At 52.6% G+C, this 11106-nt stretch overlaps 1 protein-coding gene across 4 annotated transcripts; it reads left to right on the top strand.

Moving 5' to 3' along the window:
- The first annotated feature begins 19 nt into the window (after positions 1 to 19).
- Naga (alpha-N-acetylgalactosaminidase) lies at positions 20 to 10686 on the top strand. Of its 4 annotated transcripts, XM_052161742.1 has the most exons (12): positions 20 to 166; positions 271 to 430; positions 1465 to 1522; positions 1956 to 2032; positions 2891 to 3026; positions 3433 to 3604; positions 4452 to 4629; positions 4856 to 4950; positions 5554 to 5715; positions 7911 to 8108; positions 9455 to 9598; positions 10029 to 10686. In XM_052161742.1, the coding sequence occupies exons 4-12, from the start codon at positions 2017 to 2019 to the stop codon at positions 10173 to 10175; spliced, it is 1248 nt and encodes a 415-aa protein (XP_052017702.1). In that variant the 5' UTR covers positions 20 to 166; positions 271 to 430; positions 1465 to 1522; positions 1956 to 2016; the 3' UTR covers positions 10176 to 10686. The 4 variants fall into 4 exon arrangements, with proteins under 4 accessions (XP_052017702.1, XP_052017704.1, XP_052017703.1 ...); XM_052161744.1 differs by lacking the exon at positions 271 to 430; XM_052161743.1 differs by lacking the exon at positions 20 to 166 and having other exon boundaries at positions 262 to 430.
- The last annotated feature ends 420 nt before the right edge of the window (positions 10687 to 11106 follow it).

The following is an 11106-nucleotide window of genomic DNA, read 5'->3' as shown; positions in this document are numbered from 1 at the left end:
AGTAGACCTCCCTTGGACATATAATTAAAGGAAATGAGGGTGTCCGCAATGCCGCTATCTAGAAGTGCATTCCAGGCAGAGGGCACAGCTGTTCCAAAGGCTGTGTTTGCGGGGCCACCACGAGAAGGGCAGTGAGGAAGCAGACGTCGGGGAATAAAGTCAAAAGGTAGAGGGTGAGGTTTAGAAACAGCATTTCTCCAAACTAAGAGAGTAGCCATTGCATAGACTCGAGAGAGGCGTGACCAGGGCTGGATTGGGTTCGTTTTTCAGATGAAGTGTGTGCCCGTTTGCCTGCATGTGTGTGCACCGTGGGAATGCCTGGTAACCTCAGAGTCCAGAAGAGGGCATCAGATCCCCTGGAACTGGAGAAGGTGTGGTTGTGAGCCACCGTGTGAGTCTGCAGACAGAACCCCTGTGCTCTGCTAGAGCAGTAAGTGCTTTTTGTTTTTTGTTTTTTGGTTTTTTTGGGGGGGGGGTTGTTTGTTTGTTTTTTCGAGACAGGGTTTCTCTGTATAGCCCTGGCTGTCCTGGAACTCACTCTGTAGACCAGGCTGGCCTTGAACTCAGAAATCAACCTGCCTCTGCCTCCCGAGTGCTAGGATAAAGGCGTGTGCCCGGGTTTGGGGGGTTTTTTGGTTTTTTGCAATAAGTGCTCTTAACCACTGAGCCATCTTAGCAGCTCACGGCACTGAGTTTCCAGGTTTGCCTTGGCTGCTGTGGAAAAGTAAGGTGGAAAGAGGAGGGGCCCTTAAGGAGCATCTCAGTCATCCAGGCAATAGGTGATGATGCTGTGTGGTATGAGAGGTGGAATTTAAAGGCAGCGCTCACAGGATTTGGAGAGAATTGCATGTGGAAGATAGGATGGACAGAGAAGTAGGTTTGCCATTCATTACCTGATAGGAGGAAGAGGGCACAGACTCGGGTAGGAGACGGCTATGATTACCATCCGCGTGAAGACATCCAGAAATAGCGTTTGGCACCTAGCCTATGTTCAACATATGAATGACTAATGGATAAATAAATACATTTGGGGAGTGAGCGGGCAAACAACCCCTTGGGTGCCGGGTGGAAGGGGCAGCCTCCTGCCCGTTCGAGAGCTGAAATCCCACCCAGCCTCTTTCACTACCGTTTTTGAGCGGTGAGGAGCAAGGTTTCGCTCTCTGTAGGAATTCACTGCACAGCTACTCACCGAGCGCGGGCAGTGCGGGCCACCACCGCGCCCTCTGGGGCGGAGCACGGAGGCCATCAACCAGACCGGTGGCACCGCGGCGCGCGCACAGGGCGCCCAAGCCGACTTCCCACGAGAGCGCGCCTCGGGAGCGCGCAGAACGCGAGCTTAGATGGGCGGAGCTTATGGAGGCAGGGAGCCGGGACATAGAGGGAGGGCACGGCGTTGCTAGGGGATTCTGATTGGTTGCTCGGGAAGGGTTGTCCCGTGACATTCAGCCTCCCCGGTCGCTATAGGTACGTGCAGCAGGGGCTTTCAAGGCTTAAGCGAACCGCGGACTGAGCGAGCGCGAGGGTAAGAATCAAGGGGGACCCTGGGCCTGTGATGTTTAAGAACCGGGAATCTGAACACATACGGGAATCTGGAACCGGGAAGTGCCTATAGTCTTCCTTCTTCCTGGTATTCCTGGAACCAGGCGCAACTGTTCTCAGCAAAAAGTCCTAGACTACTTGTAGTTCTAAAAGAAGAGCGTAGATTTCGGGAGGTAATGGCTGGCGAAGAAGTGATGGTAATGAAAGCGACTTGGGACCAAATGTGGAATCTGTTTGTTTTCCGAGATAGGATCTCTCTACCTAGTAGCCCTGGCTGGCCTGAAACTCGCAATGTGGACCAGGCTGGCCCAGAATTCAAAGAGATCCATCCACCTGCTTCTACCTCCCGAGTGCTGTGATTGAAGGTGGGCCCCAATATGCCCGGTGGGATGTATAACGTCTGTTATCTTCCACAGTTCAATATATAGAGCTGCTAAGAGCAGATTCGATTGGGTCCTGAGATTTGACTCCAAAGCAATGTTGCAGAAGACAGGTACCCTCACCTCCTCGGGTGGCCTTCAGGGGAGGACTGTGGAGAGGAAACCCCAGCCCTCCTCTTTCTGGATGTGGGTATGTGGGGAGAAGTGTATCTCTCCTTGAAGCTGGGCCAGGAAAATCAAGGAGACACACCCCAGAATCGTTTCCCCTCCCAAGAGGCCACTTCCTCCCTCATCTCTGCTCCAGTGTAAAGGTTCTATCTTACCGATACTGGCCTGCAGTAGCAGCCCTGACATGTTGGTATGGTAATTTATCTACAAGGAAACTGAAATCCAAGAGGAAAGGGCTTGTGTCGGTGAGCAGATGGATGTGAGTCCATCCAACCAACCCCTTTAGGCCCTTCTGAGGCTTTCTGAGGTGGAAAGCAAAAATCTCCAATGCCTCAGAAACCTAGAGTCTTGCCACAATGTACCGCCGCGTCTGTGTAGCGAGGGGAGAGCAGATCTGCCCTCACATATATATGTCAAGGACATGACTTCAGGGGTCAGTTCTGTTGATTCCCAGTCTGTTCCAACAGTTTTTTATTTTATTTTATTTTTTGTTTTTGTTTTTTTTTTCCGAGACAGGGTTTCTCTGTATAGCCCTGGCTGTCCTGGAACTCACTCTGTAGACCAGGCTGGCCTCGAACTCAGAAATCCGCCTGCCTCTGCCTCCCAAGTGCTGGGATCACAGGCGTGCGCCACCGTGCCTGGTGCAACGGCTTTTTAAATACAGAACTTTGCCCCATGTACCTCCCCGCCATACTGCACTCACAGGCTGAGGCATCTCTAACCCCACTGGCCAGTGCCTGGGGAGGGCGGGAGGAGCCATTTACAAGTCACCACCCACCTCTCCGTCCCCCCGCCCCCTCCAGTGCTCTTACTGGCCCTGGTGGCTCAGGCACTGATGCTGGAGAATGGACTCCTGCGAACTCCACCCATGGGCTGGCTGGCCTGGGAACGGTTCCGCTGTAACATCAACTGTGAGGAGGACCCGAAGAACTGCATCAGGTGAGTAAGATCTGCATACCGGGGCGGTGGCGGGGAGAGGAATGGGGTCAGTGGGTCAGAGGGTCAGAAAGACACTCATCAGCAAAAAAAAAAAAAAAAAAAAAAAAAAAAAAAAAAGGAGGGTCAGAATGATTTGAGATGTATCTGACACCTAGCCCCATGACTGCTTGGGGCCTCACTGGGTATACTTGGCCTCTGAGGTAACTGAAAGAAGATAAAAGGCCAGACAAGCCCCATATGCTTCCCTTGGCCTAGTCCTGCCCTTTGGCCTGGAGGCCAGACCACCTCTTTTACCCTCCACTAATCCTGGAAGGTCATTTACACTTGTTATCTGGGTCCAGCTCAGCTGACAGCAGAGGCTTGGTTTTTGGTCTACTGAGCAGCACCTCCCTCCTGCCCTTGCTAGTGAACGGCTCTTCTTGGAGATGGCTGACAGACTGGCTCAGGACGGATGGCGGGACCTGGGCTATGTATATCTCAACATTGATGACTGCTGGATTGGTGGGCGTGACGACACCGGTCGCCTGATTCCTGATCCCAAGCGCTTCCCTCATGGGATTGCCTTCCTGGCTGACTATGTAAGTCCTGCTCCAGCCCTGCCTCTTAGTGTGGGGGCCTGGGACTCAGCAGTCTTCATTGAGAACTCAGCATAGCCAGGCGGTGGCGCATGCCTTTAATCCCAGCACTTGGGAGGCAGAGGCATGCGGATTTCTGAGTTCTAGGCCAGCCTGCTCTACAGAGTGAGTTCCAGGACAGCCAGGGCTACACAGAGAACTCAGCACGGTGGCAGAAACTGAAAATGAACACATACTATTGGTCTAATGAGGTGAGAGCCAGAAAGGGGCCTTAGCAAAAAGAACGGTCCCCTGGAGGAGGCCTCTGGTTGAATCCATCACAGAGATGAGGCCTCTGAAGCGGTAGCAAAGACCTCAAGGCACGAGACAGCTGGAAAAAGGTGGCCACAGCTGGCAGAAGCTATCCAGCTGGGACCTAGCTTTTGTTCAGTGGAAACCACTAAGAGTTTCTTCTTTTTTATTAGACAAGGTCTTGTGTAGCCCAGGATGACCTCCAACTCTCTGTAGCTGAGGATAACCTTAAGCTTCTGGCACTAGCTGGGTGTGGTGATGCATGTGTTTACTCCTGTGCTTCAGAGGCAGGCAGATCTATGTGAGTTAGAGGCCAGCCTAGTCTGCACAGAGAGTTCCAGGGTTACATAGAGAGGCCCTGTCTCAAGCAAACAAACACCACTACACGTCTGATGCCACCTTGCACAGTTTATGCAATGAGTGGGGCTAGAACCCAGGGCTTTACATATGTTAGGCAAATACCCAGCCCTGGGAGCCACTGAAGGTTTTAATGAGCTCTATCAGAGGTGCCTTCGAAGAGGGTCTCACTTGAGCCATGTCTCTTCACCCCCCCCCCCAGGCTCATTCTTTGGGTCTGAAGCTGGGCATCTATGAGGACATGGGCAAAATGACCTGCATGGGTTACCCTGGTACCACCCTAGACAAAGTGGAGCTGGATGCCCAGACCTTCGCAGAGTGGAAGGTGGACATGCTAAAGCTAGACGGCTGCTTCTCCAGTCCCGAAGAACGTGCCAAGGGTGAGTTCACCTCTGGCCGGAACATAGAGAGAGGGAGAGGCCGGCAGCTGTGGAGCTCCGTCCGCACAGTGGTGGCAGCTCTCCCAAGGCCCTCACCCCTGCTTACGGCTCCCGGGTCCTTCTAAAGCTATGGCATCGTTGCTACTTCCTAAGGCTTGGCACCCAGGAAGTCAACCTTTAGGCTGTCCCCTGTGCCTACTCAGTCACCGAATTGGGGTTTCTGCAGGCTACCCCATGATGGCTGCTGCCCTGAACGCCACGGGCCGGCCCATCGCCTTCTCTTGCAGCTGGCCAGCCTATGAAGGGGGCCTACCCCCCAAGGTAAGCCATTCTGCCTGCCACAGCTTCCCACCCTCACCCCCTATCCCCCCACCCCCGGGCCCCTCACCTCCCACCTGCCAGGCCTCTGGGAGGCTGCCACCACAGCTAGAGCTGCTCTCCTCATAGCCAACACACCCATGTGTAGGTGTCTAGAGACCAGATCACGGAGCTATAGCCTCTGCCAGCTTATCAGGTGGGCTTCTGGGGTTGTATCCAAGGCAGGCAAGCCACAGGCACAATGTCCGGCGAGTGGTCAGAACCCCTGGGTGCTTCCATGTGGGCCGGGAAGGCTGATGAAGCCATGCAGAGCCTTGGAAGGGCTCAGTCCTCCAAACCTAAAGGAGGCAGGTGGTGGCACTGTCGCTGAAATGGGAGTGTACGGCATGTATGTGGTACGGGGGGGGGGGGGGTGATGAGGCGCCCCCTCCCCAATACGGAGAAGACTGGGCATTGCCAGAGTGGGGCCCCCTTCCCACACTACACACCATAAGACCCTGTTCTCTGCCTCATTCCAAGTCTCCAGCTGTCTGCCTCCCCAGCCGGTAGGTGGCCCCTTGAGCAGCAAGGTGACCGATGCTAGCTCCTGCCTCTTCTGACTTTCAGGTGAACTACACGGAACTCGCCAACATCTGCAATCTCTGGCGCAACTACAAAGACATCCAGGACTCCTGGAAGAGCGTGATGTCCATTCTGGATTGGTTTGTGAAACACCAGGACATATTGCAGCCGGTGGCGGGTCCTGGGCACTGGAACGATCCAGACATGGTACCAGCATGGAAGGAGAGGGGGTCTCTAGCCCAGTCATCCATTCCATCCCTGCAGCCCTTCCGACGTACCGCCCTGTGCTTCTCTTTCTTCCAGGGCAGTGGGTCTCAGTTCCTCATGCTGTGGTGACCCCGCCCCACCCCACCCCACTCCCCCACAACCATACAATTATTTTACTGCTTCTTCATAACTAATTTTGCTTCTCTTATGAATTGTAATGTAAATATCTGATGTGTGATCCCCACTGGGGTCTTGATCCACAGGTTGAGAACCACTGTTTTAGGGCCTAGATCAACACTACTCTGTGTCCCTGGACTGGGTGTGTTGGGGTCTTTTAAGCTCCACCCCCGCCCCCTCTTTTCACATCAGAATGTTCAAGAGCAGAGTTTGGGAAAACCCATTGTTAAGCACTTCCCCAGGACATTCTGATGTCTCTTAAAGAGCTCTGAAAGCCCGTCTGTAGCGTCCGTCCAGTTGTCCGGTTGGCCTGGGTCCCTCCTCCTCTGCTTTGGTCCCTCTGATGCTCTACTCTGTCCTGCTGCAAAGCACCCCAGCCCTGCACCCCCCCCCCAGCATGCTGGCCCTCCATCCTGATTTTAGTCCTTGGATCTCAATCACAGCCCTGGGGGCTTACACAGATATTCCTGTCATTATCCGTTCATATAGTCAGCAAGCATCACCAGGAATGACAACCTGGGAGAGGGGTGGGGGGGGGAGTTTCAGTCTGGAGACCTGAGTCACCTCCTTTAGAGCTCCTGATCCAATCCAAACCTGGCGCTCTCTCTCTCTCTCTCTCTCTCTCTCTCTCTCTCTCTCTCTCTCGCTCTCTCTCTCTCTCTCTCTCTCTCTCTCTTTCGCTCTCTCTCTCTCTCTCTCCTCTCCTCTCTCCTCTCTCCTCTCTCCTCTCTCCTCTCTCCTCTCTCCTCTCTCTCTCCACTTACCCCCAATCTCTCACTATGTCATTATGGAATTCTAGCTTCTTCTTTTTCTTTCTTTAAAGATTTGTTTGTTGTATGTATGTGAGTACACTGTCCCTGTCTTCGGACACCCGAGAAGAGGACTTTGGACACCATTACAGATGGTTGTGAGCCACCATGCGGTTGCTGGGAATTGAACTCGGGACCTCTGGAAGAGCAGTCAGTGCTCTTAACCACTGAGCCGTCTCTCCAGCCCCCTTTAATATCTTCTATGCCTCAGTCTTGTCATGTGGAAACAGAATAATGCAGGGGCTGCAGCCTCAGTCATAATTGTGTGCATCTCCACTATGGACTGCTTGGTTGCTTGTGGTGAGGGATCGCTGTTGTCCTTCCAGCTGTGGCTGTGGAAGGGTGGCCAGTGCCAGGAATCGCTGTGGTCCATCCAGCAGTGGCACGGAGTGGCCAGTGGCAGTCACAGGAGCTCTGGTTTCTGCCACTTCTCTCTAGCATTTCTTCCTTTCATTCCTCCCTTTCCCTCCCTCCTCCCCTCTCTCTTTCTTTTGTTTTATGTTCTGTTTGAGACATCTGTATAGCCCTGGTTGGCTTTATAGACCATGCTTCCCTTAAACTCATGGAGATCCACGTTCCTCTACCCACCAAGTGCTGAGGTTAAAGGTGTGCGTCTTCGTGTTTGTTTTTGAGACCGTCTCATTTAGTGGAGCCTTTCTGTAGCCAAGGTTATCGACCGCGAATGGATGCATGTCCTCTTGCGGCTGCTTCTTCCCAAGTTCTGGAATTCCAGAGCCTTTCCTCCATTTTTTTGTTTTGTTTTGTTTTGTTTTGTTGGCTTTTTTTTTCTCCCAGTACTGAGGTTGAACCCAGTCTCTACACACCCTAGGCAAGCATCCTACATTTGGCTATACACTTCACTCTATATTTTTTTACTTTGAGAGGAATCTCATTGAGTTGCTCAGACTAACTCTGAACGTCCTCTAACCAGAGCAGGCCCTTGTATTTATGAGCCTGCATATCCTCACTCACAGACTTTCTGACCCCAGGATCCCATCCCATCCCCTGAGTCAGCCACAAAAGTCCCATCACCCAGCTCCGCACTGGGGTTGGGGGAAGGGAGCTGATGCTCAGTAGGATGTGGCTTTGCTGGCCCAGTAACCTTGGCTGTGCTAGGCCTGCCCTACCTTGCCCACAGGTTTGACAACAACCCTGGGGCCCACCTGCAGGAGGAGGCCAGCACTCACTGCTCCTTTCCTTTGTCCCCAGCTGCTCATTGGAAACTTTGGCCTCAGCTTCGATGAATCCCGAGCACAGATGGCCCTGTGGACGATACTGGCAGCCCCCCTCTTCATGTCCACGGACCTGCGTACCATCTCCCCCCAGAATATAGACATTCTTCAGAATCCACTCATGATCAAAATCAATCAGGACCCCTTAGGCATCCAGGGACGTAGGATCTTCAAGGTACTGGGATGGGGATGGGGAGACGGGAAGGTTGATGGACTGGGCTCTCCTGAGAGCAGTGGAGTTGGGGCCAGGTCTCCATTCTGGATGCTTGGGAGCTGCTGGCTTCTTGCCTGGGTCAGAGCAGGACAGTTCCTGGGAGTCACTGTGGGGATACATGACAGGAGCATAGAGGATTGGTGAGTCACAGCAGCTGGATGCACGGGATGTCCTGCAGAAAATAGGTGCTTTCCTCCAGTTTCAAGAAGGTTTTAGCCAAAGACTAAAAGTCTTTGTTGCTTTGGTAGCAAAGTACAGTGTTGCTACCCCAAGTGCCTAACTGTATACTGTTGCTACCGCAAGTGTCTACTGTATGCCATTGCTGTTGCAAGTGCCTAGTGTATACTGTTGCTACTGCAAGCATCTGCTGTATACTCTTGTTACCACAAGCGTCTGTTCACTGAGCATCATTGAGGGCTGGGCACTCTGCATGCATTTTCTCAGTAACTCTGTTTTACTGAAATCAGAACTTCCAGAATCTAAGCAGTTTTCCCAAAGCCACACATTTATACTTGAACCCGACAGTGTCACCCTGAAGCCTTTGTTCTGTGCATAAATCCCTGCCTCTAATGAAAAGAAATATACCATGCTATAGACGGTACTTGTTGAGGACCAGCAAGATGGCTCAGCTGGTAAAGCTGCAGAACCTAGTGACCTAGATTTAGTCCTGAGACCCTACAAGGTAGAAGGAGAGAACCAAATGCCACAAGTTGTTTTCTGATGTGTGTGCACATGCATGTGCGTGCACACGCACATGCATATATTTAATAGCATGTATACAGGCAAAATACACACATGACTATAATAATAAATCTTACCCCAAAATGAAACCGCTAGAAGGCACACTTTTGAATTATTGATGTCTCAAGGAGATAACTAGTCCCTGCCTCATGGCTAATGATGGAACTAGGCCTGAGGATGCTCTGGAGATTGAAACTGTGCTTGAGGCCAGCAGCACACCCTCCCCAGCCCTGTCCATTGTCCCCTCTTAGCAGTGCCTACAACTGCAGCCCCAGAATGGTCTTGGCAGGTCTCATACAGTGTGCCCTCAGGTCTTCGGGTCTGTCCCTCTTGACATCCTGAGGTGGGGGGCCTGGTATAGGGTCAGCACCTGCTGAGTCAGGAAGGAAGGGAAAGAAAAGCGTAGGTGCTAGGTGACTGGGACGTCGCATCTCCTCGGGTCTCCGTGACAGAGCTGTGGGCTGAGGTTGATATAGAAGAGAGCTGGCAGGGGTGGTAGAGAAGGTGGGGATGTCGGGGCCAGACTGAACACGAGGCTCCAGCCAGTGCTTGTCTTTTATGCCTAGAGCAAAACCCATATCGAAGTGTTCAAGAGGTATCTGTCTAACGAGGCCAGTGCCCTGGTCTTCTTCAGCCGCAGGACAGACATGCCTTTCCACTTCCGTTGTTCCCTCTTGGAACTGAACTACCCGAAAGGCAGAGTGTATGAGGTGAGTGCCCTGTCACCTGCCGTCCCTGGCCCAGCCCTCTGGCATCCAGGTGGCTCTGCTTCAAGTGTGATATCCCCGATGCCTTGGGGCCCTAGGTGGTCCTGGGGTGGGGGTGGGGCAGCCCTAGGTACCAAGGTCTGTAGGTGGTGCTGTTGCTTCCAGCTGTGTAGAATGAGCTGCTGCATATGAATGACCCTTGACCTCCCAAGCTGGTCCCTACTCACCGGTTAGGTTTTGCCGCCATTGTCCTTACATTTTTCCATGGGTTGGGGTTTTTTTCTGTTTGCCACTTGAACATCTGTCAGCCTTGCTAGTAAGTATGGGGTCTACTAGAGGCCTTGCTCAGATAGGCTGAAATACAGCCTTCTCCAGTGGCAGGGGCATGTGTGTATGTGTAGCCTTGATAACAATGTATTCCTCTGCAATACAGGGCCAGAACGTCTTCACAGGAGATGTCATCAGTGGCCTCCAGACTGAATTCAACTTCACTGTGATAATCAATCCTTCGGGGGTTGTGATGTGGTACCTATATCCCATCAAAGGCCTGGGGATCTCCAAGATGCTGTCCCAGTTGTGAGGACCCAAGAATGACAGGCTATTGTAGCCCCACTGAGCCGGGACCACGGAGCCTTAGCATGCTGAGGACAGGGCAGGTGACGTGACCTCCATCATGCCCAAAGTGCATTTGCGGGGCCAGGTTCCATGCCATGCTTAGCTGAAGCAGGGGCCCTCTTAGAAACTTGGAATTCTTGGGACAGTTTCTTGTGGCCTTTGGGACTCTGCCCCCACATAGCTCTGCAAATTTTGCTGAACAGCTCAGCCGCCAGCCTCCCAAGCCCCCACAGGCAGGACCCTGATGCCCGTCGGACTCCAGCCTCTGACTTTGCTGACTCAGAAATCAGGATTTGGAATTTTTTTAAATTAAGAATAGAGACCTGACTCCATGCCAGGAATTTCTCAGAATCATGTGATTGGCCTTCCTACTAGAGAAGGCCTTTGCAGTTGGTACCCTGGGGAGTGAGGGCCGGATCGGAGACCTTAGCTCCCTTAGGTCACTAATAAAGCTGTTTTTTTAAACTGTTCTCTAATCACGCAGTGGTACTATGGACCTGTGGCAGGGGTCAGGGGAACCCATTGAGGGACTCTGGATTGCACTAGCCAGACGCTGGCGGCGAGGCTCATACATCAACACAAGATGTATGTGTTCATTGTTCCAGTGACGTTTGGGCCTGATTTCTTTTAGAATTTTATTTTTCTGAATTTTCTACTTCCTGGAAATGCTAGGCTTGCCTCCCAATTTGGGCATCCCTGGTGTGCTCACATAGTGAGATGTCTCAGCAATATGCTGAGACCCTCCAGCATAAGCTCTGCCCAGCAGTGTCCCTTGTCCCCCAGCTCCACAACCTGGTAGCTGCCACCTACCCCACTCTCTTTATCTCCCATTCTGGCAGCAGAAGAGATTCAAATTTCCCCACTAAGGTCACAAGTCTGGGGCCCTTTCCATGCCG

Source organism: Apodemus sylvaticus, chromosome 17 (assembly GCF_947179515.1).
Source record: "Apodemus sylvaticus chromosome 17, mApoSyl1.1, whole genome shotgun sequence".
Classification (NCBI taxonomy): Eukaryota; Metazoa; Chordata; class Mammalia; order Rodentia; family Muridae; genus Apodemus; species Apodemus sylvaticus.
The sequence above is the reverse complement of the archived record's forward strand: the minus strand, read 5'-3'. Positions and strand labels throughout refer to the sequence as shown.

What these genes read in the sequence shown, in the direction of transcription:
- Naga (XM_052161744.1), top strand. An exon ending in TTGCCTTCCTGGCTGACTAT is followed by an intron (nt 3,605 to 4,451) that starts GTAAGTCCTGCT and finishes CCCCCCCCCCAG; the next exon opens with GCTCATTCTTTGGGTCTGAA. An exon ending in AGGGACGTAGGATCTTCAAG is followed by an intron (nt 8,109 to 9,454) that starts GTACTGGGATGG and finishes TTTTATGCCTAG; the next exon opens with AGCAAAACCCATATCGAAGT.